Source organism: Ochlerotatus camptorhynchus, unplaced genomic scaffold (genome assembly GCF_037179485.1).
Source record: "Ochlerotatus camptorhynchus isolate MF236.1 unplaced genomic scaffold, CSIRO-AGI_Acam_v1.1 ptg000020l, whole genome shotgun sequence".
Classification (NCBI taxonomy): Eukaryota; Metazoa; Arthropoda; class Insecta; order Diptera; family Culicidae; genus Ochlerotatus; species Ochlerotatus camptorhynchus.
Genome location: NW_027040512.1, coordinates 1 through 26164, shown reverse-complemented (window position 1 = coordinate 26164; position 26164 = coordinate 1). Strand labels below are relative to the sequence as shown.

The 26164-nt window shown below is 42.3% G+C and overlaps 3 protein-coding genes and 1 non-coding gene across 4 annotated transcripts; 1 reads left to right on the top strand and 3 right to left on the bottom strand.

The window, feature by feature from the left end:
* Positions 1-4446: 4446 nt before the first annotated feature.
* On the top strand, positions 4447-5860 carry LOC135703113 (uncharacterized). Its single transcript, XM_065224218.1, has 3 exons — positions 4447-4518; positions 4592-5719; positions 5796-5860. Exons 1-2 carry the CDS (start codon positions 4511-4513, stop codon positions 5442-5444), a joined length of 861 nt encoding a protein of 286 aa, XP_065080290.1. The 5' UTR covers positions 4447-4510; the 3' UTR covers positions 5445-5719; positions 5796-5860.
* A 190-nt stretch (positions 5861-6050) lies between these two features.
* LOC135703104 (GDNF-inducible zinc finger protein 1-like) lies at positions 6051-7215 on the bottom strand. The gene is made up of 2 exons (XM_065224211.1): positions 7159-7215; positions 6051-7095 (listed from the first exon to the last, which is right to left on the bottom strand). Exons 1-2 carry the CDS (start codon positions 7179-7181, stop codon positions 6141-6143), a joined length of 978 nt encoding a protein of 325 aa, XP_065080283.1. The 5' UTR covers positions 7182-7215; the 3' UTR covers positions 6051-6140.
* An 11250-nt stretch (positions 7216-18465) lies between these two features.
* LOC135703280 (glutamyl-tRNA(Gln) amidotransferase subunit B, mitochondrial-like) lies at positions 18466-19444 on the bottom strand (the record flags this gene model as incomplete). Its single annotated transcript, XM_065224453.1, has 2 exons — positions 18466-18951; positions 19020-19444. Coding segments are annotated over 2 exons (911 nt in total), but the record flags the coding sequence as incomplete, so codon positions are not given.
* Positions 19445-20905: 1461 nt separating this feature from the next.
* Positions 20906-20977, bottom strand: TRNAG-UCC (transfer RNA glycine (anticodon UCC)). Its single transcript has one exon. It is a non-coding gene; the product is annotated as a tRNA-Gly (tRNA).
* Between the last annotated feature and the right edge of the window lie 5187 nt (positions 20978-26164).

Genomic DNA, 26164 nt, shown 5'->3' with positions numbered 1-26164 from the left:
CCCACTGGAACTGCCAACTTGCGGTTCTTTACAGTCAGATTTCGACTGACTGCTATTTGGCTTAACGCCACACTATTTGGCACAAAGGCCCACTGGAACTGCCAACTTGCGGTTCTTTACAGTCAGATTTCGACTGACTGCTATTTGGCTTAACGCCACACTATTTGGCACAAAGGCCCACTGGAACTGCCAACTTGCGGTTCTTTACAGTCAGATTTCGACTGACTGCTATTTGGCTTAACGCCACACTATTTGGCACAAAGGCCCACTGGAACTGCCAACTTGCGGTTCTTTACAGTCAGATTTCGACTGACTGGAAGTTCGCGGGCTCAAAACGTCGGAAAACGTCCTCCAAGATTCCTCTCTGGAGCCACCATGAAATGTCGCCGCCAAAAGCTACTTTCTTCTCCGGTTAGGGAGAGTCTTTCGCTTACTAGGTCAGACACTGTTTCTCGATTCTAGGAGCTACTTTTTTCTCCGGTTAAGGAGAGAAGTTTTCACTTCCAAGTCAAGAGTTCTTCTAGGAGCTACTTTTTTCTCCGGTTAAGGAGAGAAGTTTTCACTTCTAGGCCGAAAGTTCTTTCGGATTCAAAAAGAGAAGAATCTGGAGTAACCTACGAAACTTAATTTTATTCAACAAAATTGTACAAAGTGATCTTACGGCTACGTGTTGCATTAGCAACTTATAATTATGTAAAACTTTTACATGATTTGTCCAGGGTTTAACATATCCCTTTCAATACCGAACTTTAACCTAATTTGCCTATTCTAATAAGCTAGGATTCCGATCGCCCTTGAAAGGGTAAATTTGTGTTGTTTAGACCTTATATACTATGCCCTCTCAGATCTGGGATTTCTCAGATATCTTGTAAGTTTATTTATTTTTGTAACTCAGATCTGATATGGCTCTACAAATAAGAATGAGACATTTGTAACGTTTAAACATTATAATTATATCGTTAAGGATAAACAGAGAGGGAAAGCTAAACGTAACCTAGATGCGCAAGCATGCCATGCGTGGGCGTGTTTATCCTACTTGAACGCAGAAACGTTCCTAAGTAAATACTGCAGTTAGATTATGTAAAACGAGCTCTCGCTCCTTTTGCCCTACTTTTCATTTCATATTCTTGGCCTTGGTAACAACGTCAGCTAGGGCTATGCAAACGAGATGCAACTATGTGGTTATCTTATGGTTTTGGTTTTAAATTAATTGCCTCGCGGTAACACGTAGTCATGCATAATTAAATTCGGAATAATCTTTCCAGTATTAAATTTTATTCTTTTCGATACTGATATGGTTGACGTTTGTGTTATCGAGAAGCAAATGGCTGTTTTGCAGCCACACCGAAGCAAGAAGAATCACCACACTTTAGAATAAAATTAGCGTTCACTATATGATCAAATTGAAAGTTTTCCGCGTTGGGCTCACTCCTCGTTTGCCCCCTGAATCCGTCTCGACGTACAGCGGGAATTAATAACCGTGCCCTCGCTTGTAACGAAGGTAAAAACACTATTCAAGGCAATCCGCGTCTGCAGGTTACCGTACTGTCGGTGTGTATGGAACAGAGGAAGGGAAACCTCCGATCGAGCCGATTAAGCAAAAGTTCAAGTTCACGGCAGCACAACATTCCATACTGCGAATGGCAGACGTGTCGTCACAGAAAACAGCTGTTTCGTGTAAAAATATAAACATTGCGATGAAATCTAGACCAACAATAGAAATAGGCTGAACAGCCGAACGTACACGGATAGAAATCTCCTTATACCTTTTGGCAAATTTCCATTGCTGATTATTCATAAAATGTATAAGTCAATAAGCAGACGCCTTGCAAAAAGTTAATAAAGATCATGTGTCAAATGAAATGTATAAGCGGTCACACATACCTTTTATGCATTCTAATAGGACCTATGTGGTTTGTCTTATGGAATGTATAAGGCTGATGCTTTGGCAAAAATGTATAAGTGAAACACATGAATTAAATAATTGATTTTCGTTTCGTGTAGATAGTGGCTTTAAATACAAAATTCTAGAGAATCAAAACAATCCCACGCAAACAAATAATGTCATTCGATAAAGCTTTATAGAGCTGGAATTAGGACGTAGCAGCTTTTGTGAGCAGGGGCTTCTCTCGATGATTTCTCGAAACTCAGGGCACGTCAACGCAATCTGTTCGGCACGGATGGCAGAGGAGTTAAAACAAGCTGTCCCAAGCTTTGTTTAATCACGCGAAGGTTTACTTACCACGCCGAACGGTTTGGATGGTACGCCGTTGCCCTGCCGGGACTGCTGGAGCGAGTGCCTTTTTTTCTCGATTCTATCAAAAAACTGTTCAAGACGCTAAGACAGTTACTCTACTAAATTAAGAGACTGTTACAATAGCGTGGTTCAGATTTTGATAGAAAGAAAAGGAGTGCCTTTAGCATCAGGTGTTTGGACTTTGATTGTAACTGAGGACTGAACTTCTCACTAAATTAGAGATTCTGGTCTCATCAGTAATCTTAGTTTAAAACCTGATGAAGGTACTGGCTGGAAGGAATTCGGATCTTAACAGATCGACAAATGTTTTAAGACTAACGAAAACATTCAGTTTATTAAGTTGAAAATTTGCCTTATAAAGGGGTTTAAGCCTAGAAAGATTTGTCTCCTGCTAAGATCTTCCTAACGTAATGTTGATAAGAACGAAAGAGACAAAAAGTATTCCTGATCTAAACTTATCCATCGTTCTCCTTTAAGATCATGTGATGCATTTTGGGACCAACGCAATCCTTCCAGAATAATCTCACATGTATGCATACGTCTAGGATGCACTTGACTCCTACGCAGCGCCTATACCAAAGCTAAACTGGTGAAAGCGTATAATTTCCCTATACTGAGTTTATTGCGTTGTACATCCTACGGAGCAAACGAGAGTGTACCGCATATGCGTTTTCTTATTACATAGAATTGACCTATAATATTGTGTCATTTTCGTTGCTCTCGTGTTCATTGAACCTGACTAAGCGAAGGGATGATGAAACAGAACAGCTGTTTATATTTGATTTTGAAATTTTACTTCTTTGCATCGTCTTGGGTGATTCGAGAACATTCTTCAATTATTGCTAATTTATCGCATTCACAACACAATCCAACGGGAAGCCGAAGACTTCCCCTATCCGATAGTGACGTTGATTTGAGTGAGCGAGCCTTGGCTTTCTGGAAGTCGTCGAGAGAGGTCATTGTTTACGGGTGCTGTTACGCCCTAATTTCAGCTCTATCTTCCTTTAAGGAAGTTTTTGCTATCAGAGAATGGTGTTAGATTATACCCCGTTCACATTACAGCGTATATCACGTGATATACGCTGTCTTGCAATGAGCACTCATACATCTAGTTTTCACTGGAAATCCTATGTATGAGTGCTCATTGCAAGACAGCGTATATTACGTGATATACGCTGTAATGTGAACGGGGTATTACTTAATTGTGCTTTAATTCTCAGGGTATTGGCGTTTAAAGCCATTCCACGCTTTCTTCCTTTCCCTTGATCTCAGGTTGTGGAGTGGTTTCAGATATTCATTTCCGACATCACTTGACTCCTTGAAATCCTCTCTGCGGCACATGCTGCGCAGTTGGCCTGGCCGTTGACAAGAAAAATGGCGGATTCGTGAAGCCGTCATTTTCCAGGATGCTTTCAAAGTATTGGCTGCGTTAGTGTGAGATTAGATTAGAGATTAGATTAGATTAGATTATTCTTTTCGATACTGATATATAATCAAAAAAGATTAAAATTCAATCAAAAATTATTAAAATAGAATAAAAAATGATTAAAATTTATTCAAAAAAGATAATCTCCAATCTAATCAACCATGATTAAACTGGGATTAATAGCAGATGCTTATTTTTTTAAAAAAAGAGTATTAATTTTTAATCATTCGATATAATTAAACCAGGCCTATACCAACAGCAGCGCTTGACAGTAGGCAGCATGTCCCGGGCTCAAATCGTTTATTTTACTGTGCTGGACCCGCCTATGTTGCCTACGCGCCTGCCACTGGACTGGATTAAACTGAGTTTAATGTCAAACTGATTAAATTTCAAGCAAAATGGGAATAGTTTAATTTATCGGTGTATTTCGGTATCTAGTTCTAAAAGCGGTATATCTGGCAACGCTGCGGGAGACTACTCGAACGAATGGTTCATCCAGATTTGTATGCTCTTTTTCGTTTTTTGCGGTGTCGTGTAACTACACTGAAATAGTTCAGGGTATAAATGTCGGATGAACCTTTGTTTAAAAACAAATGATGTCAAGCTGACAACGACTCGCGTTTAATGCCGCTTACACTACACCGGTGCAACACCGCACAAACGACATCTGATTCACTCGATTCACTCGCGGAAGCGAAAAGGTTGTACACTTCAAGAGAAAGCTTTGTTTATCAAATTTTGTTGCTGTTTTCGTAAACACTGGTGTTGTTCCGACGCCAAAGGCTTCGATTTGTTTTCAAATTTAAATCAAAACCCGTGAAAGCCCGATGCAAATGTAAGTAATAATTATATGGCACTACTGAATGTTCATTAATCTAATTTAATCCCACGACATCGTATTCATTCAGCCCCAGCGTAGATCCGACCGGGTATTGCCGGTTGTGCTTCTCCCAGCACCAACTGCGATGGCTCCTGCAATCCAGCGATAATCCCATGGTGGCCCAAATTCAGATCTGTCTCGGTGTAGCGCTTACTCCGGAAGTGGATTTCCCCTGTACCGTATGTCGACTGTGCTCGGCTGCGCTCGAAACATTTGAAGCCCTTCGGGAACGGGCCCAGGTTTGCGATGCAATTTTAAGCAACAGTCGGGTGGGAGAGTCACCATCCTTTGATTCCGATGTGGTTGAATGCAAACAGGAATGCGCCTCTCCGGAACCGGAATTGCTTATCGAGGAAGTTTTACCTTCTTCCGTGGCTCAGGAGGAACCTAGTGTTAATGCTGACTTCTTGAGCAGCGGTAATACAATCATGGTCGGTGATATCAAAGTCGAGCTGCTGAACGTTCACTCGGAGGGCAGCAATAGCATCACGACCCAATGGAATGAAAAACCGACCAAGTCCAAGAAAACTCCCCGAAAAATTGAATGTCAAGTTTGCAAGCTGGCATTTGTCAAGGAGTCAAACCTCGAGAAGCACATGAATTTGAAGCATTCCTCAAAACACGACGCCGATGCTATGGCTGCAGCCGTGGCCGCAACACGGCTGAGACACCCACAGAAGCGGCCAGGAGAATTGAACCCCATTTCTCCGAAGGATATTCGCAAACAGATGAACATGTACATTGGGTCGGAAAATCCGACTCACTACTGTTGTAATAGGTGTAATGCTCAGTTTCGCCAGTGGCACACATTTCAGCGTCACAGAAAAACCCATGACGATGTAGACGGAGGAAGTAATTTACAAAATGGGACTTCGTCGTAAACGTTTAAGCATTTCTTTATTTAAGAAGCTTTACCAAACAATATTAAGAAAATAAACATGACTCAACAACCCTTTGAGTAATGCGTCTTAGAAAACTTTGCAGAATTGGTAAATTCTCAAATAGCAGGGTTCCTTCAGCGCTGTTTGATCAGCTGCCTTGTTCCATTTTGATTAAATAGTAGAATCCTTTGTTCGATGTTGTTTTGTACGACCATTATAATTGAAGACCTTCGCTTTTCTCATCAGTGTACACCTTTCGAGCGAAATAACAAGATGTAAGTCTGAAGCAAACATTATGTACTATTTGAAATACCTAACTCTGGATAAATTTGATTTCAACTTTGATTACAGGCTCACTGCATTGAACAGCATTCCTGGAGGAGTTGCGGCTGCACCAGTGCCAGAAGTTCCCCTGCACCTGGCCAGCAAGAATGACTCAAAGCGATATCCCGAATTCGTCAACTGTACCATTGGAATTCCTCCCAAGTTTGCCCGCGAGAAAGTCCACGCCAACGCCATGAACGACGTCGCCAGTGACGATCTACGTTTCTCCAAACAGAAGCCAGCTGCGGAAAAGTAATAACAAAAAGAACTTCAATACAGCTGCTAACATTTTGTCTTTATTATATTGAATATTCAGTCGAAATACATATTTTGTACAAATCGCTACCCTAAGTGCCTAGTTTGAATCCCCCCTCAGTGATCTGCCTGTTTATGGTAGTACAAGCTTTCCTCCGTGGGAAACGGCCTCCGGCAGATCTCGCATTCCACCATCGTGCATCCGTGGCGTGCATTGTAGTGATACTTGAGACCCGTCCGGTTCTTGAAATTCTTCTTACACGCCTCGCACCGATAGACAACGGATTTAATACTGTCGTGGGCATAATACAGATGCATGGAAAGACTTATGGCCGTGGCAAACACCTTCGCACTGGGACACTGAGTGCATATGAATTTGGATGGCCGCCCAGAGCAGCTTTCCTTGTGTGAATCCAGCTTCTGCTTGCTGTTGTAGGACATTCCACACTGGTCGCACCCATGACACAGCCGATGCTCCCGCACTACGTGTTGTGCCAGCATCCGCGAACTGTACAGCTGTTTGCCGCACTCCGGACAGTCAAACTTCTTCAATGGGATATTCATTTCCACCGGATGCTGCTCCATAACCACCATTTGCTCACACATCTGCCCCTCCATCGATCCGGCTACTCCGTTATTATCGCTCACACTAATTGTCGATTCTTCGTACCGGACTTCCTGCACTGCGACCACACCCTGTGACGCTGCTATCGCCGCCGGTTCCATCCCTGAATGCGATATCAGTGGTTTATGTTCCGTCGAAGAATCTAAATCACTATCAACCACTAGCACCGGTGTCGGCGCTGGTGGAGGTGCAGCCGAGCGTTGACTGCGGAGGTAGAAATCACACTGCTGGCAGTTGTACCGGAACTGGCGGATCGCTTCCATCGACATCGAACACGAGTGGCAGATGGCCAGCGGGAAGTCTTCCGTCACGGTGAGCCATATCCCGAGGCATTCGCTGATGATGTTGAGCAGCGATTCGTTGGCTTCCTCCGGCGATTGGACGACGATTTCGATCGCGTCGGTTTTAAGGCACAGTCGACAGAAGGTACCACTGGCGGAGATGGCACTGGAACAAAAATAAGGGCGGTGAGATTTCGAGGGTGGTATTTTACTTACGGACGGAACTTACTATCCATGTTTTGTAGCGTCCATTTTCCGGGTAACAAACACTAACTGCGATGACAAGGACAAGATTCTTCTTTGTTTTTTGTTTACCTGCAGGTTTGCACGCTAAACAGGGACTACACGTTTCCCCAGAGGAATTGGACCACTTTGCTTGCTGGCATTATTGATGAATTTACACGAAACGAAATTTAATTATTTTATTCATGTGTTTCACTAATACATTTTTGCCAAAAAAACAGCCTTATACATTCCATAAGACAAACCACATAGGTCCACAAGAATGCATAAACGGTATGTGTGACTATTTATATATATCATTTGACACATAATCTTCATTAACTTTTTGAAAGGTGTCTGCTTATTTGTTGACTTATGTCTTCGCTTATACATTTTATGAAGAATCAGCAATAGAAATTTGGCAAAAGGTATAAGGGGATTTCTATCCGTGTACGTTACGGTCGACCAGCAGATGGAAATGATGTGAAAATGATAATGACGTTTTGCTACCTGTCAAATCGTATGGAATATTTTTTAGTACATCATCAGTTTTGTGGAACTTTACATGAACGTTTGTGTGACAAAGTTTTAACCTTATGTATTATGGTTTTTATTTTTTGGAAGTGGACCTTAAAATAATGGATTGTTAAGAACCATTACCCTGAACTTACCACAATTTTCCTGATATTCATGGAAATTCCCTGAAATCTCAGAACTGCTCCAAGGTACGTCACTTCCCTAGAGATCTTTAATCTCGACTGAAGTTTTCGTAAATTCAGTAATTTATTTAAAAGTTCGTGCAATTTTCCGGAATGGAATTGCCAGAAGCTTTTTGATCACCAGTGATGTTCTCGATGTTTTCCTGCAATATTTGGAATTACCCTGATGTTTTCGGAACTTCCTTTAAATTCTTCCAACCACTCGTTTACGGCAAGTATGAACTCGTCCATGTGAATTCAACTGTTGATCCGCCACTTCGTTTCAGTTCATCTTCGCTTATGGCCACCACTTCGAGCCTTTCTACGTCAGGTGATCTTTCGCTGCCTGATAGTTCACCGTTCTCTCGTGCGGATCCTGGACAAGTTATCATTGACACGGCTCGCACTGAACCCTCTAGCGGTTTACGTGTCTACTATCAGAACACCAGGGGGCTCATGACTAAATTGGACGATGTTTATCTGGCTGCGCTTGACGGGGAATATGACGTTTATGTATTCACGGAAACTTGGCTCGATGGGAGGATCAATTCAGTGCAACTGTTTGGTGACTCTTTTACTGTCTACAGATTAGACCGTAATTCATCCAACAGCATTTGTACTCGCGGTGGTGGTGTGCTCATCACTGTTTCCAACGAATTCGCCTCCTGCGTAATCTCCAACGAACTATTTACTACAATTGAAGCGGTTTGGGTTAAGGTCAGCCTCACTTCGCAGAACATCCTCATTGGAGCGGTGTATATTCCCCCTGAACGTCGACATGACTGCACCACAATGCAGCTTCATCTGGATGCTACAGAATTTGCATCGTCCATGGCTGATATAACGGATGTGCTTCTTCTGCTTGGTGATTTTAATCAGCCTGGGCTTAGCTGGTCACCCTCAGGCCAGGGTTATGCGTTTCCAGATCCGATTGCATCTTCAACTACTCCTGCCAGCGCGAACGGATCTGAAATTCGTTTTGATGAAACCATGACTGCCACTCGGCTCAATTTCCGGAAGACCGATTTCCGTTTTCTGAGACGTTCCTTGTCCCGGATCAACTGGAACGTGTTGAATGACCTTGATATCGATACAGCAGCCGCTCGCTGTAATAGCCTTTTGCGTGACTGTGTTTGTGCTTCAGTACCGAAGTGCCAACCTCCAAGAAAACCGCCTTGGTCTAACGCTACTCTCCGCAACCTGAAACGAGTGCGATCTAGAGCTCTCCGTGCTCTCACTCATCGACGATGTACCCTTACCAAGCGACATTTACGATTATCGCCACTACAACAAGCTTCTTTACAAGAGGTATGTAATTCGTACTCAACATAATCTGCAATGCCACCCCAAGGGATTCTGGTCGTTTGTGAATACTAAGAGGAAGGAAACTGGACTGCCGTCAAAAATGTTTCTCGGCAATGACGTAGCATTGACCTCGGCATTGACAACTGAGGACAAATGCAGCCTATTTGCTAGGCGCTTCTTAAGCGTCTTCTCAAATAACTCCCCATCGCAAGCATAAATTGAGCGAGCCGTCCGTGATGTGCCAACCGACGTCGTAAACATTGATGTTTTTGCCGTAGATGTACAAATGGTTCTCTCTGTGATGAGTAAAACCAAATCATCATTTTCACCAGGTCCGAGTGTTATTCCATCTGCAGTCCTAAAAAAATGCTCCGATATCTTAGCTGCTCCGTTGTCCTTGCTCTTCAACCTGTCACTTCGTCAACAGAAATTTCCCGCACTATGGAAACGGTCTACTATGTTCCCTGTTTTCAAGAAAGGAGACAAACGCAATGTGGAAAACTACCGTGGGATTACCTCGCTTGGGGTTGAATCTAAGCTGTTTGAGTCGCTGATAAATGAGAGATTGTTTGCTTCCTGCAAGCATTACATAAGTACATGTCAACATGGTTTCTTTCCTGGCCGCTCCGTGGAAACTAATCTCGTCAGCTTTACGTCGTTCTGTATGGAAAATGTATGCAAGAAACTTCAAGTGGATGCCATCTACACTGATCTTAAAGCTGCGTTTGATAGAGTTGTGCACGACGTTCTGCTAGCAAAGCTTAAAAAAATTGGATGTTCTGTTTCCTTCTGCAGCTGGCTTAGATCGTACCTCGTGCAACGTGAAGTTACTGTATGCATTGGAAACTACTCATCGTACTGTTTCTCGAACAGATCAGGAGTTCCACAGGGTAGCACTTTGGGACCAATGCTCTTCTCTTTATTTGTGAACGATGTAACGTTTATTCTACTACGTGGAGGTAAATTGTTTTTTTGCCGATGACTTGAAGATTTATCTAGTCGTTCGAGGCTATGCCGACTGTTTAGAACTACAAAACCTTCTTGAAATCTTTAATGATTGGTGTGAACGTAATTTTATGGTCCTGTGCGTCTCAAAGTGCTGCGTAATTAGTTTCCGTCGAACTATGACTGCCATTTTGTTTGATTATAACGTTGCTGGAACTGCAGTTCAACGTGTCGATCACGTTAAAGACCTCGGTGTCATGTTGGATGAAAAGCTCACATACACTCGCCACTTCTCAACCACGATCGACAAAGCTAATCGACAGCTTGGATTCATGTTCAAGATATCTAAGGAATTTCGTGATCCTCTGTGTTTTAAAGCCCTTTACTGTTCATTGGTGCGCTCACTACTGGAATTCGCGTGTGTTGTCTGGAATCCCTACCAAGCTGTATGGAGTGGACGATTTGAAGCTGTTCAACGCAAATTCGTCAGACTGCGCTATCTTCCATGGAGTGACCCGCTGAATTTACCACCGTATGCTGACCGCTGTCGTTTACTGGGTTTGGATACTCTTGCTAAGCGATGAAACATATCGCAGGTCGTCTTCGTTGCTAAAGTTTTACTCGCAGAATATGATGTTCCTGAGTTACTGGCCAAAATTAATCTGTATGCTCCTGCCCGAACACTCCGTCCGAGAACCTTGCTACATGAAGTAGTACATGCAACCAACTATGCTGCAAACAGTTCCTTTGTCGCAATAATTCATCAATTCAACGAAGCCTCTGACCTATTTGACTTTTACATCAATGCCTCGATGTTTCGTCATCGTTTGCTGTTGGCCAATTTTTAATTTTTAATGAGTGACTACATTTAGATTTAAGTGTAAATAAATAAATAAATAAATTAAATTCCCAGAACTTCTTAAAGGTTTCCGCAATCTTTCTTATGCTAATAAATAAAGTTTTAAAAATTGTCCATAAGTTCTTGGAACTTCATTAACTTCATTTTCCTGTCTGGCGTCCCAACTTCTTTAAAATGTTGTGGTTTTTGTTCTTAGAACCGCTTAGAACATCTTATTAGTTCCGGCATGGAAATTCCCTGTAGTCTCAGAACTTCTACAAGCTACGTCGCCTCCCTAAAGATCTTTAATCTCAACTGTAGTTTCCGTAAATTCAGTAAAGTCACATAACATATGTGGAACTCGATAATAAAAAATCGACCCCATTTTAGTGATTTCAAGTGGTATAGAAAGGCATCGATCTGTCAAATTTATTATACCAGCTGTAAAATGAGAAAGGGGATCAAGGGGGTAGTCAATTCTATTAAAATAATTATAGCGTCGTTTATAAATCTTTGCCTCTTTAGAACTTTTGAACTTATGTCTTGGTTTTTCCTTAACTATTTACGTCCTTTATTTATAACTATATAGCTAGCTCCTCCCTTGCGTCACACAGTAAACAAATATATTAACATTTGCAATCTAAAAAGTATACATTTTTCGCTGGTTTTGTATGCAATGACCTGCCACCCAACGATTAATCCTGAAACGTTATTGTAAACCATACGTATTGTTTTCCTGTAGTTCTGGCAAAAAAGTGGGGAAACTCCACGCCAATACTTCTTCTAATCTTAAATATTTTTGTATACTTAGAAGAAAAATGTATGCACTATTTTTTTTCGTTAAACTTTTTTTTTAAATGTTTGGAGCCAATTGCATCAACTTTTGATTTCATTTTGGATTCGTAGGAGAAAAAATACGACCCCGCAAATTAGGAGTTAACTGCATACATTTTGAAGTCCAAAGAGAAGCAGCATCATTTTGCAACAAGTGTCCCGGTTTATGCGGAAATTATGCAGTGTTTTGAGCTGTGAGCTGACCATCGTTTCATTCGCAAGCAGAACGATAAATCAGATTAAGTGCTTATCTTTAATACCCAAGGATTCAATCCTCCATATGCTTCTCAGCTGCGGCCGAGACTGCGGTCAATTGAAAATGTTTTGACCAAAAGATCTACTCCAATTATTTTGCACTAAAAACGTGGAAAGATTGATCGAAAAGGCAAAGGAAGGGAACGGCTATATTTTCTAGCAACAATAAGCACTATTTACAAACGAAAGTAATCGTTTGAATCTATTTTACATAGGATAAGTGTACCAGTATTGGCACTAGTGGTCCAGTTTTTGGTCCTAGGGCCATATTTGAAATACATTGTAATGGCTTTATTTGCGTAGATTTCTGCCAAAACATATGTCCTTACCTTGTATCGAAACAAATTTAGAAAGAATGTTAAAATGGGAAATTTAAGATAAGGTCAATTCGACGACCACTAGGGCCTAAAACTGGTACACATACCCTAGCTATGTTTGTAGATTTCTTAGAAAAATTTAAACTTTTTATAAATGTCAACAGAATATTTCATGACACTCATAAATCGACTTACTAATAGCACAAACGAAGTGACAGACGGAGCGGCTCGAAAACTTTGGTGACTAACCTGCTATTTCAATTTTTCAGTGTACCACATGGCAACACCACTACTACTGGATTGTACCACATGGCAACACTACTACCATAGAGGTAACTCTAAGACAAGTAGGTCCCGAAGAAACGTGCTCAACTTTTTGGCTCACCTCTGGTACTATCTTCGGTCCCAAGCTTGTCGAATCACCCCTCGAAACATAGGTAAAACCAATAACCCCTCATTTTATCTGTCAAACTTTCATAGCGAATCAAAACAAACATAGTGTAGTAATAGAATTTCAACTAGAATAGGGTACGTTAATCGTTTGCTTGGGACCAATAGGCTACTAAAGTGGTGAGCCAATTTAAAATCGTTAGTTTCGTATTGATTGTTGCTACTACTGGATTGTACTAGCATTTTCACCAAATGTATTAGAATGTTTTGGTTCTATCTCTTTCACTCTACTCAAAACTGAAATGCATAAAAAATGACAAAATGATACTCTCTTTGCACACTGTCAAAGAATCATTGTACACAAAATCAACTTTGTTCAAATAAAAACAAAAAAACTAACCCATCTGGTGGATGATGGCACAAGCTTCCAAGAAAATTCTATTACAGTGAACCACATTATTTTAATAGATTTCTTCGCCAGTTAGTCGTCTGTCACTTCGTTTGTGCTAATAGCACAGTGAACAATATTATTCATATAAAATGTTTAATTACACCTATTCAACGCAAACATAAAACCTTCTAATTGTTTGCATTCAATTACATTCAACTATCGCAATTTACGCAATGAATCGAATGGAATTCAATCTGGTCAAAGAGACTAAGAAATATTGCATCTGTAAATATGCAATATTACTGGTTAATAACGCTCTTGATTGGCTTCTGACCGGCTTGAAAATGCTAGTTTAAAAAAACCTTTGATAAGCCCCCTGTAGAGCTGGTCGAAAAAAGAAAGGCCGCATATCCGATGTCAATCATACAAGGTCTGTAACAGCAGGCAGCTTGTTGGTGTTAGTAGCAGAAATGTTGTAAACATTGCTGCGCAAGCGAATGACGACGTTACGTCAGCACAACATTCCATACTGCGAACAGCAGTCGTGACATCACAGGCAACCGCTGTTTCGTGCAAAAAGATAAACTCTTAGTTGAAATACGAACACCACCTTCAACTGTGTAATACCAATAAGTCAGTTGGGCCAGACATTGTATGATTGACATCGCGCATTACCCTGGCAACTTACAATTCGCCTTCACTCTATATCTCTTTACTCTTATGGTAAAATCCCATCCGCAATCGTCAGTCTGTGCGTGAAACCTGGTGGACATTTCTTTACCTTTTCACTCCTATGAAAATCGAATAGGATACTCTCAAGCTTTGTGTGAAGAGATTGTGGCTCGCTGGTTCTTTGGTGGAGTGAAGAGATAAGACAATGTCCGCTAGATTTTATGCACATATTTTCAGATGCATATGGATTTTTTTCCAAGGAGTAAAGAGTTGCAGGTTCGTCGTCAACGTCAATGCCTACTGAGCATGCAACCATATATCTGCTTTTCTTTCATAAGAGCGAATGTCGCAAACGTAAACTTTTTCTGTGAATTTCCCGAGAATGAAAAACCACTCAAGTCAACTGAACGTAAACTGTGTAGAGGGAGACTCCCCCTATCCGATGAAATTGATGGCTTACATGGAATGACTTTGAACTACAAGAAATATACGAAAGAAGCCATTGTTTCCTTTTTCGACATTGGTCCTTATGAATGCACAGTGTCGATATCCCGACAATTTTGTTTGACAGATCGATGCCCAACTATACCAGTTATACCACTGAGGCAACACAAAAAAGGGGTCAAATTTTAGAAAGTTATTTTGCATGTAGTTCCACATATGTTATGTGGTAAAGTTCTTGTAATTTTCACTCGCTTTGGCTCCTGATATCCAGTGAAGTTCTCGAAGTTTTCTGGAAATCTTTGGAACCACCCTGATGTTTTAGGAACTTCCTTTAATTTTTTTAATTTTTATGAAATCCTTGTTAATGGAACTAACATAAAGTTTTAAAAATTATCCATGAGTTCTTGGACCTTCATTAAAGGTCCCGAAATTTGGAGGAGGGACTCCTAATGACCCAACTTCTATAAAATTTTGTGGACTTTGTTCTTATAACATCTTGTTAGTTCCTACCATTTTTCTGAAGTAGATCAAAATGTTCCTGAAGTTTTCGAAACTTCTCTCAAGTTTTCGGATGTTCATGGAACTGCTCTGTAGTTATCAAACATTTTCCGAAACTCTTTCAACTTACCGAAAGATATCTCAAATCTCGATGAACATTTCAAATGGTCCTATCTGCTTTGATCGATTCTCTTCATCGATTTTCTCTTTGCATAACCACTGCTATGCAAACAGATTTCGCGCTAATTCTACCACATAGTTTGATAAAGGAGGTTCTTATCTAGCGTCCAAAACGTCAAATACAACAGGGAAAAGTTTAGCAGCTGAATTAACCATTTAATTCGAGCAGTTGAAAATGACTCGAACTTCGAAATAACACAGAGTTTTTCTTCTAGAACCACGAGAAAAGTAGCCAATAGTAGCAACAATCAATACGAAACTAACGATTTTAAATTGGCTCACCATTTTAGTAGCCTATTGGTCCCAAGCAAACGATTAACGTACCCCATTCTAGTCGAAATTCTAGTACTACGCAATGTTTGTTTTGATTCGCTATGAAAGTTTGACAGATAAAATGAGGGGTTATTGGTTTTTCCTATGTTTCGAGGGGTGAATCGATTAGCTTGGGACCGAAGAGAGTACCAGAGCTGAGCCAAAAAGTTGAGCACGTTATTTCGGGACCTTCTAGTCTTAGAGTTACCTCTATGATAGTAGTGCGTTTCATAGTAAAATCAGAGTCGATGTTATAATAAGAGTCCCGCCAAGAGAAAATATTGCGAACAAGCAGCACTGTTTGTAATTAATTTTTCGTCAGAGTAAACGGCAACCAGATTTTTTGCGTTAGCATCGCATGACTTTCATTCAGAAGTGAAAAATTTCATGCCGATAACGGAGCTTCGGGGAGAGAAAAACAATTATAGAACCTGAAAAATGTTCAAACAAGTGCTTGGTATAACTTATAAATACCACAATGTACTAAATAAAGCGGAGAAATACTTTTCATCTCAAATTACTAAAATATTGTCAGTAATGAATGCAATACTTGTTTTTCACTGGCTGTGGGAACAATAGTGTTTATTTACTTTGCTTGTTTGGTACCCCGCTTGACAGTTCGATTGGTACTTCTGGCTTCACTCTTGGCGGGACTCTTATGATAACATTGACTCTGAGTAAAATAGTCATTTGTTGGCTCAATTGGCGTGACTTTCTACCAGCGATTCCACAAAACTGGACCAACTAATTTCTATTTTTTTTATGAAACGCACAAATGTTGGCTACTTTTCTCGAGGTTCTAGAAGAAAACATCTCAAAATAATGTGTTATTTCAAAGTTCGAGTGGTAGTAAACGTCATTTGAACTGCTCGAATGAAGTGGTTAATTGTTTGAAATCGCTGGTAGAAAGTCACGGTAAAACTGCTTGACAAAGTGGTCCATTGACAAAAGAGAAAGTCGGTGAAGAGAATCGATCAATGCAGATAGGACCTTTTGAAATGTTTATCTAGAAATTGTCATGAAATTAATTGAGTAATTTTTTTGCTGGGGGGGGCGGGCTGTCAAATCAGCCTACTGATCATTCTTATATGAAACTGGTTCCAAACGAAAACAAACGCTGTAGGTTTCCCTAATAAACAAATATCATAAACGAACTGTATCCCGGATGGGTAAACTATCCCACAATTGGTTTGTACGATACCCCGAATACATCGTTAAGCTCTCTTTTATGGTTATTTTTATTAGGGTTCTTATGGCTTGTTTACATTTGGAACCAGTTATGCGAGGTAGGCGACGATTGTTCGTATTTGACAGCCACCTCCCCCCTTTTGTGTTTTTGCCGTCGTTAAATCTTAGAGAAAGAATTATATTAATTATAATTATTTCTCTAAGGTGCAATGAATTATTATTATTATTTAGCTTTATTAGGCCGTTCGCAATGCTGTTTTATTTTATAAGGACTGTTTCAATTTGAAACTAGAACAGAAACGCACCTCTCGCAATGCTCAGTTGCGGTTTCATTATTCGAGCACTATTTTGCACCAGATTTGCAACTGCTCGACTATTCTGTTTTATTTCTGAGCGAGTTTGAAACACGAATGGAACTCTGTTTCAAATTTCTGTATGTATTTAAAGATGTTTCGAAGAGCTTCACAAAAAAACTCTATGATCTTCATAGAGAACAGTAAATTTTATGGAACTTGGTGATTACAAACATCTTTTAGAACTGTGCGTTGCGCTGATCGTGTTGCAGTTTTATTTTTGACAGTTTCAAATTATAGAATTGACGAGTAGTTTAAAACAATTAACCACTTCATTCGAGCAGATAAAATGACGTTTACTACCACTCGAACTTTGAAATGGAACATTATTTTGAGATTTTTTCTTCTAGAACCTCTAGAAAAGTAGCCAACATTTGTGCGTTTCATAAAAAAATAGAAATTAGTTGGTCCAGTTTTGTGAAATCGCTGGTAGAAAGTCACGCCAAAACTGCTTGACAAAGTGGTCAATTTTGAAACTCAGCATTGCGAACGGCCTTAAGGAGGCTTTCAGCCTTAGGCTGGTTCGCCTCCAACGGTGCAATGAACTCAATGTTCGGTTGTTTTTCATTTCCGTGAATTTAAATATCTGCTCGAATTGAAATGTCAGATGCCCCTTCTTACATAAGCAGCCCATGGCACAAGCACATCTTGACAAGTTCTAAAAATAAACATTGTAGCACAGGGTGAGTCTAAAGTAAAAATATTTCTGAGGCATAAAAATCTCTGGTCACGTCTTCCTTCGGAAGGGAAGCAAACCCGTTGGTTCCGGCCCATGTGTGTTGAATGGGTGCGATTAAAGAGCCTAAATTTATAAAGAGGCGACATGTCAAAATTGGAACAATCGATTGTCTGTCAAAGTCATAGGAAAAGTCATTCCAATCGAGCAGAAGACCTGTCAAATGGATAAGATGTCGTCTCTTTATAAATTCAGGCTCTTTAGGTGCGATATCCTACGCAGGTGTGGAAGCTGCCTTCCTGCACATTCGATTGCCGTCAATGGATGGCAATCGATGTCCGTCGGTGATTGGCACTAGATTGCGGAAAAGCTCAACCTTATTGGCTTTCGTGAAAAGATGTTACAGTACGTAGATAATTTACGAAAAAAGCAACCGAAAACGCTATAAAATACCATAATCGAACGATAACCCAAATCATAGAGCTATTCCACAAATGGTTTGGATGATACCCAGAACACGTCGTTAAGCTAAATAACAATAACATTTCAAATGATCCTATCTACTTTTAACGATTCTCTTCATCGACTTTCTCTTTTCATAACCACTGCTATGCAGATTTCGCACTTATTCTACCACATAGTTTGATAAGGAAGGTTCTTATCTAGCGTCCACAACGTCAAATACAACAGGGAAAGGTTTTTCAGCTGAGTTATTGACAAAAGAGAAAGCCTATGAAGAGAATTGATCAATACAGATAAGACCTTTTAAAATGTTTATCTAGATTTATTAGGCGTGCGCAGAAAATGAACAAAAAATCCTTCTCTTCCGTGACAGTGTTTTTGCACACTGCCGTGACCAGGATTCGAACCTGGGTTACTACGGCCACAACGTAGGGTCCTAACCACTAGACGATCACGGCTATCGAGAGCGGGTGCACTATGCACATTCAAAAGCGCTACATATTTAAAAAAAAAAACAATAACAAATTACGACTGTTTATTCGTTTTTCCACTTCGATTAACTTTTCAACATTTTCTTTAGCAAATCAACTGCCTTGGCCATATCTACCTTCTGGTCCGTCGCTTTGGCAATCTCCCCGGCTAGCGCGAACAGCATCTTTTCCTTCCCCTTCCGGTACTTCTCCACCACCTTTGGATTCTTCTCAATCACGTCCCTACAGAGTGGCTCGATCCGGGCCAAATCGGTTATCATCAGCCAATCATTGCGCTGGGCTATCACCGTAGGACTTTCCGCTCCTTCCCGGTCGAGCGCCTCCTGGAGAATCAACCTCGCCAGGTATGGGTTGATGATGTTCCCGTCCAACATGTCCACCACCTCTGCCAAGTGAGCGGACGAGATCCGGCACTGTTCGATGTCGAGTTTGTTTTTGTTCAGAATCGTCAGCAGTTCGTTGACTAGGCAATTGGCCACCGTTTTGGGGGAGCGCATTTTGCCCGGTTCATCCAGTATCGAACGGAAGTGACCGTGCAAGGTCATGTCGTTCTAGAAAATTAAACAAGGGAAAACATAAGGGACCTACTGAGCGCCAAAGCGCGTATCATGAATCTTACCACTAGAATGATGGCCATTTCCGGTGTGAGGTTGTGTACTTCCACTAGCTGCTTGCGCGTTTCCTCCGGCAGTTCCGGCAAGTTTGCACCAATCTGGACGGCATCAACCACATTTTCGGCATCACATTCGCCTTCGACGACGTTCACGTGCAGCGGCGGTAGGTTCGGTTCCGGCATAAACCTGTAATCCTGAACCACTTCCTTGTCACGCATCGCTATCGTGCGCTTCCCGGTGGCATCCCAGGCACGAGTTTCGTTGAAGATTCTGCCACCATCGTCCAGAATGCCGATCTGTCGTTCGATTTCGAACTCAACCGCCTGGGCAACGGCTCGGACGGACCCAATGTTTTTGACTTCGGTTCGCGTGCCCAGGGCAGTGTTTTCCTTGTGCACCGAAATGTTGGCATCCACTCGAAGGGCACCCTCTGGGGGATGGGGGAAAAGAAGTTAGGGTAGGTAAAAAAATCGTCTCCCCGTGACAGTGTTTTATTGCACACTGCCGTGACCAGGATTCGAACCTGGGTTACTACGGCCACAACGTAGGGTCCTAACCACTAGACGATCACGGCTACCGAGACATGACAAACTGCGCTCCATAAAGTTATTTTTGAATTCAAGGGGTAGAACGTTGCTCATTGGCCAGATTTACGAGTTTCGAAGTAAAAAAAAAGGAGTCTAGTAACAGTGCTGCCAGCAAAACAGTTGCTAAATTGATAAAATGATTCTGATCTTTGATTATTCATAAAATGTATAAGTCAACTAGTAAGCAGACGCCTTGCTAAAAGTTAATGAAGATCATGAGTCAAATGAAATATAAAAGTGGTCACACATACCTTTTATGCATTCTTATAGGACCTATGTGGTTTGTCTTAAGGAATGTATAAGGCTGATGTTTTGGCAAAAATGTATAAGTGAAACACATGAAGAAAATAATTGATTTTCGTTTCGTGTACGTTTTTCGTTTTTAACCTGCAGCTCTATGGAAAATGTTTGTTGCTCAACCGTCCTAATATGGTCATTAAATACAAGGAAGGACACGATTGACGGAATTATTTTGTCATACAATTTGCTTTACCACTTTGCATTTCTAAGGGACCACATCTGGTGACCTACTTAATGTACATACAAAGTTCAAAATTAATCTAAATGTTTGCTGCAGAGGCGGAAGCTTCGTATTTAATTTTCAGATCCATTTGAAATTCTGGTTGGCAAGATTTGGCTTATCCGATTAAATGGTTGATATCTGGTTTGATAAACCGCATCGGCTCAAGCTGAAATTTTCGCAGTGAATAGATCGCATCAATTTCACACAACATATCTGACGTTTGGAGTTAGAAATAGAGCGATTTCCCCGAGTTACCTTTGTTACTAACGTCAAATCGTAAAAAGTTAAAATCGGATTCAACACGTCTTTCCGTCTGTGACAAATTTCACCTGTATAAAACATTCCCAATCCATAGGTCTTTGTTCGCTCTAACCGAAGACACCATATCAACAACTTGATATGATGTCTTTGCTCTAACTCAACAGTTTGATCAAATTGAATATGAGAAATCGCATCAGCAAGACAAAATGTGGGGATGTATGTGCGTCTGGAGGGATTTCGTGAATCTTGTCCGACTGTACATATAGGAAAGACTGTACAGAATCATTACATTCGTAGCAGATTTGGGACGACCTCCTGCCAGAGATTTTATGAAAATGAAGCAATAAATTCTAGATTGTTCAACCTTAGCATAAATAAGACCCTGTTTGCTCGAGGTTCTCGAAGACAAAATATCAACATATTGTTCTCCATGGTCAAAAAGTTCGGTTCGATTGGTAGGAAACGTCATTTTAAGCTGCTCGAATGATGTGATCCATTAGCAGACATGCAAAAAACATCTTGCGTCGGCCGGGAATCGAACCCGGATCAACTGCTTGGAAGGCAACTATGCTGACCATTACACCACCGACGCCTTGTCAATCTAGGAGAAAATAGCACATTTGTTTCTACGGGTATGACAAGTCTGCAATATTTCTGATCGATCGTTCTTGGAACTGCGCAGTCGCAGTGAGGGTGAAAATCTATTGTGAGAAACTATCTGAATTTCAATCAGTTCCAGTGGTGTCAGATTTTTGTTGAGATTTATTAGGTAAATTAGAGATTAATGGTCGGAATTATGAACATCTTTCTTGGTGGATTTCTTCAACTTGTGGATTTCTAGTAATCAGTCCACAATCTTGAAAGTTGGAAATTCACACCAAATTTACGATAAAAAAAGTAAAGGGTTGTGTCCTAGACACGACCGCAGTATGACGTAGAACCACACAAAATTGATGTTTTTCATGCATTTTTGACTATTATACTTTATCTTAAAATTTTCAAGTATTTCAATGTTTCGGTTATGGTTGACTCAAAACAATTTACACATTTTTCTTGACAAATATCCATGTGAAATTCCACATGATTTTCATTTGACCACACATAAACAGAATCCACTCAGAAGTACACATGAAATTTACACGCAAATGAATAGTATGTGTGGTCACGCATGGTTTTTATGTGTACATATTTTAAGTATGTGGCCGACACATAGATATTGATTTGTTAGGAAAGGTTGTTGATGAGTGGGGGAGGGGTTAGGAAAGGTTGTTGATGAGTGGTGGTGGGGGGTTAGGAGAGGTTGTTGAGGGAGGGGAGAGATTGTTGTGAAGGGGGGAGGGGGAGAGATTGTTGTGAAGGGGGAGAGGGAGAGGTTGTTGTGAAAGGGGGAGGGGGTTTACATCATTATTGTGGTCACGCCGTGATCCACCTTTAGCCGCTGATTTGGTCCTGCTTACTGCAGGACCAAGTGCCACGCCGTCCGAAGCGACAATGGGCAAAAGCATTTTTTTTTTTTTTTTTGCCATTTAAATGATCTTTATTTCTTGTGATTGTGTGGTTTACATGTATGAATTTTTTAAGTGACACAGATGCGTCTTTTCAACTTTAGTACATTTGAGATTTTAATTATTATTTACAGTTCCTAGACCTATCAGGCCTATTTTAAAGTATGACCACCTTGGTGGGATTGGTTTGATTTGAATTGGAAAAAGGAGACTACTTATAACTACTATTTACAACTACAACTAACCTACAACTACTATGTATACCTAACCTACTATATACAAATTGCTTATCAAAGCATGTTCTGATAAATTACATTTTTGTTCAAATTTAGTCTTAATTTCGTTAATTTTGGAATCTATTTTGGCAATGCCTGCCTCTTCATGTAAATTTGTTATTCTAGTGTCGAAAGGACGATCAAGAACCATCCTCAGCACTCTATTCTGAGCGACCTGAATTTTGTTCCTGTGAGTCTGTGCACATGATTCCCACACCGGAGCTGCGTAGAGGATCGCAGGTGCTACGATTTGTTTGTAGACGGCCAGTTTGTTCACCCTTGAGAGGCGGGATCTGCGGCAAATCAGCGGATACAGACTCCTAACCAAGGCGGAACACTTGACTACGGTTTTCTCCACATGCGAGCGGAATAGAAGCTTTTCGTCAAACAACATCCCGAGATAGGTTACTTCGGCGGACCACTCAACCCTTGTGCCATCCATGATTACAGTACAAGAGGGAGCCGGTTTTAGTTTGGGTGATTGTCGATGGAAGAACATGATTGTTTGTGTTTTGGAAGCATTGATTTTGATTTTCCACGTGGTGGCATAATCAGCAAAGGCGTTAAGGCATCGTTGAAGTTTGTTCGTTATTTCGCGAGGCATCCTTCCTTTGACGGCTATTGCGGTATCATCTGCGAACAGGAAAAACACGCAACCGTCTCCAAGGGGAGGAATGTCGGAAGTGTAAATGCTGTAAAGCAAGGGGCCCAGCATACTGCCTTGCGGGACTCCTGCTGGGATGGAAAACGTGTCTGAAAGACAACCATTCAACGATACCTTAAACGACCTTTGCTGGAGGTAGCTACGGGTGATTTTAACCAGATGTAATGGAAAGTTGAAGTTACAGAGCTTGTATACAAGCCCATTGTGCCAGACATTATCAAACGCTTTCTCAACGTCTAACAAGGCCATGGCTGTGGACTTGGATACAGCTTTGTTACTTCGGATGTTATTCATCACCCGCACTAGCTGGTGATTGGTGGAGTGCCCCTTTCTGAACCCAAACTGTTCCGGAAGGAGAATGTTATTTTCCTCGACAAACTTGAGCAAACGATTGAGAATGAGTTTCTCGAACAATTTGCTCAGCGCTGAAAGGAGGCTGATTGGTCTGTAGCTTGAAGCTAGCGTTGGGTCCTTCCCGGGTTTGCGGATAGGTATGATTTTCGCTGTCTTCCAGATACTTGGATAGTAGTGCAGTTCCAAGCATCTGTTGAAGACAGCAGCCAGCAGAGAGTGAACCTTCATGCTGAGATTTTTCAACACTAGGTTGAATATTCCGTCAAACCCGGGGGCCTTCATGTTTTTGGTGCATTTCAGCGCTGAGCAAATCTGTTCCACTGTGATTCTATCCACCGGAGGGATGGCACAAGGGGAGGAATCAAGGTTGAGTACGCATTGCTCAACCTGACCTTCGAGCGGACTTTGTATGTTGGAGCCAAGCAAGTGCGATTTGGCAATATGCTCACCAATCGCATTTGCTTTCTCCTGAGGGGTAATTATGAGCCGATCGTCATCATTTTCATCTTTTAGTGGCGGAATGGGTTTAGGGTGCGTCTTTAAGACCTTGGCAACTTTCCAGAATGGTCTGGAGCGGTCGTCCAGATTCTGGACAAGCCGCCCGAAACTTTCGTTCCGGAGTGAGACCATTCTGGAAGCAATCTCCTTGTTCAGATCGGCCATTTCACGTTTCACCGCTTGATCTCCAGTCCTCTGAAACTGGCGTCTACGAACATTTCTCAGGCGAATTAAGAGTTGGGTGTGGGAATCAATAGCAATAAACTTACCCCTCACAGGAACTCGTCGGACGCACGCCTCGTCAGCCACGGTTATGGCTTGGTGGAGTCCCTCCAACGCTCGGTCGATGTCCTCCACGGTATCAAGAGGCGGGTTGTCGATGATGTGCCTGTCTACCACGCGTCCAAACTGGGCCCAGTTTACGCGATGATAGTCCTTGCGCAGGCTTGAAGCAGGAGCCACGTTGCAGCCCAGTTCAGACACCACCGGTTGGTGGTCGGAGCTGAGTTCGTTCAAGGCTACCGGCTTGGACAAGCCGATATTTGTCAGGAACAGGTCTAGCGTCGATGGGTTGCCCGCCGGTGAGATAAATGTTGGCTCATCCGAAAACCAAACGGAGTACAGCCCATGCTGTGAGTGGTCGAACAGCAGACGACCGTTCTGGTTCTGCCTGTAGTTAAGCCAGGCCTCATGGCGAGCGTTTAGATCTCCTCCTACTACGAGGCGGGAACCGTTACGGGTGATGGTGGAAAGGTCCTTTTTGAATTTAGCCGCTAGTCCACTGCTGGCGGCACACTGTCGAGGGCAGTAGACGGCGATGAACTGAACGTATCCAGTCGACGACTCCACCTCCACACCAAGGGCCTCGATGATAGTGGTGCGGATATGGGACAGAGTGTGGTATTTTATTCCTTTCTTGACGACGACCGCAACACCACCCCCCCTGGAGCTGGTGCGATCAAGCCGGATAATGTTGTAGTCAGGCAACCAGAAGCTGTCGCCGGACTTTAGATGGGTCTCGGTTAGAAGGCCCACGTCGATGCTGTGCTTGCGGAGGAAGTCGGCAAGCTCAATCTCTTTTGCTCTTACAGAGCAAGCATTCCAGGTGACGATACTTAGCGGTTTAGACGCCATACTGGATGATGAACTTACCGAGCACTTGGATCTGTTCGGGCTTATTGCGGCACTTACGAAGAGCACCGGACATGTTGACGAAGATTTCCATCAGTTCATCCGCTGAGAACAGATCGGGGTTGTTGTTTTGCGCTGTTGGTTGTCTCCAGAATCCAGGGGGGGATGGAGAGCTTTGGCCAGCAGAATCACCGGAAGTTGCTTGAGCGGAATGCACCCGCGAATTCACTTGCCTTTGCTGAGGAGCACGAAGGGGTGGGAAATCCTCCGTCCGAAATGCCGGGACTTTGTCCTTCTTGCGTCCTGGTTGGTTGTTAGTTGCCGCCTGTTTTCGGATGCGTTTGAAGTCCTCTCGTTTGGAGCACTGTCTGTCGGAACCTTGATGAGCACCACCACAGTTGGCGCATTTTAACGCCACGGCTCCATCCGCAGGGCAGTTGGAAGTGGCGTGTTCTTGAGCGCAGTTGCTACAGCGTGGCTTGATGTTGCAGTTGCGAGTGCCGTGTCCAAAGTTCAGACATCGTTGGCACTGGGTCACATCGCGATGGCCGCCACGGTATGGCTCCCATCGTACGATTATGGAGTAGATTGAACGGATAGCCTGCAGCGCATTCAGCGTCACCGTTCCCTTCTGGAAGTGCACCAGGAAAAGACAATCCGGGTACGTCTTCACGTTTTCGTCTCGCCTCGTCATCCGAAAGACAGCGATTGGGGCCAGCTTGTACCGGTCCTTGAGTTCTTCTTCGATCGCCTTGGGATCAACATCCGGTAGACCCCTGATGACTACCTTGAAGGGCTTTTCACCGGGGATGTCGTGCGTGAAGTATTCCGCATTGGAATCCTTCAGGAATTTGACTGCGATTTCGTATTCCGCTTTCGTCCGGAGCATCACCTTAGTACCGATCCTGCTGATCTTGTACTCAGCTGCGATGCCCAGCGATGCGAAATCGCCAATGAGCGTCTTGAGTGGCACTACCTTCACCACCAGTGGAGGAAGCTTGACTTTCACCGCACTCGGGCCGGCAGAATTCTCGGTTTCGACGGCGTCGCCGAAATCACCGATGTCGCTGGCGTTCGTCGCGGTAACATCGTCGCGTCCGCTCGTACCATCGGACTGTCCTAGGTTCTTCTTCCTCTTTTTCGTCCGCTTCACCGGGACTGGGTTGGTATTTCCAACATCGGTGGGCAGAGTAGCGTACCTATTTGAGGTAGGTACCGAGCTACCCTCACCACTGTTCTTCTTCTCCGCTTGCTCACGGAGTCTGCTACGAGAGCGCTGTCTTCCCATCACGCGATGCGACCGACACTACTGAGACGCGACGTGCAGTATATCTGCGAACGTTTGTAACAAA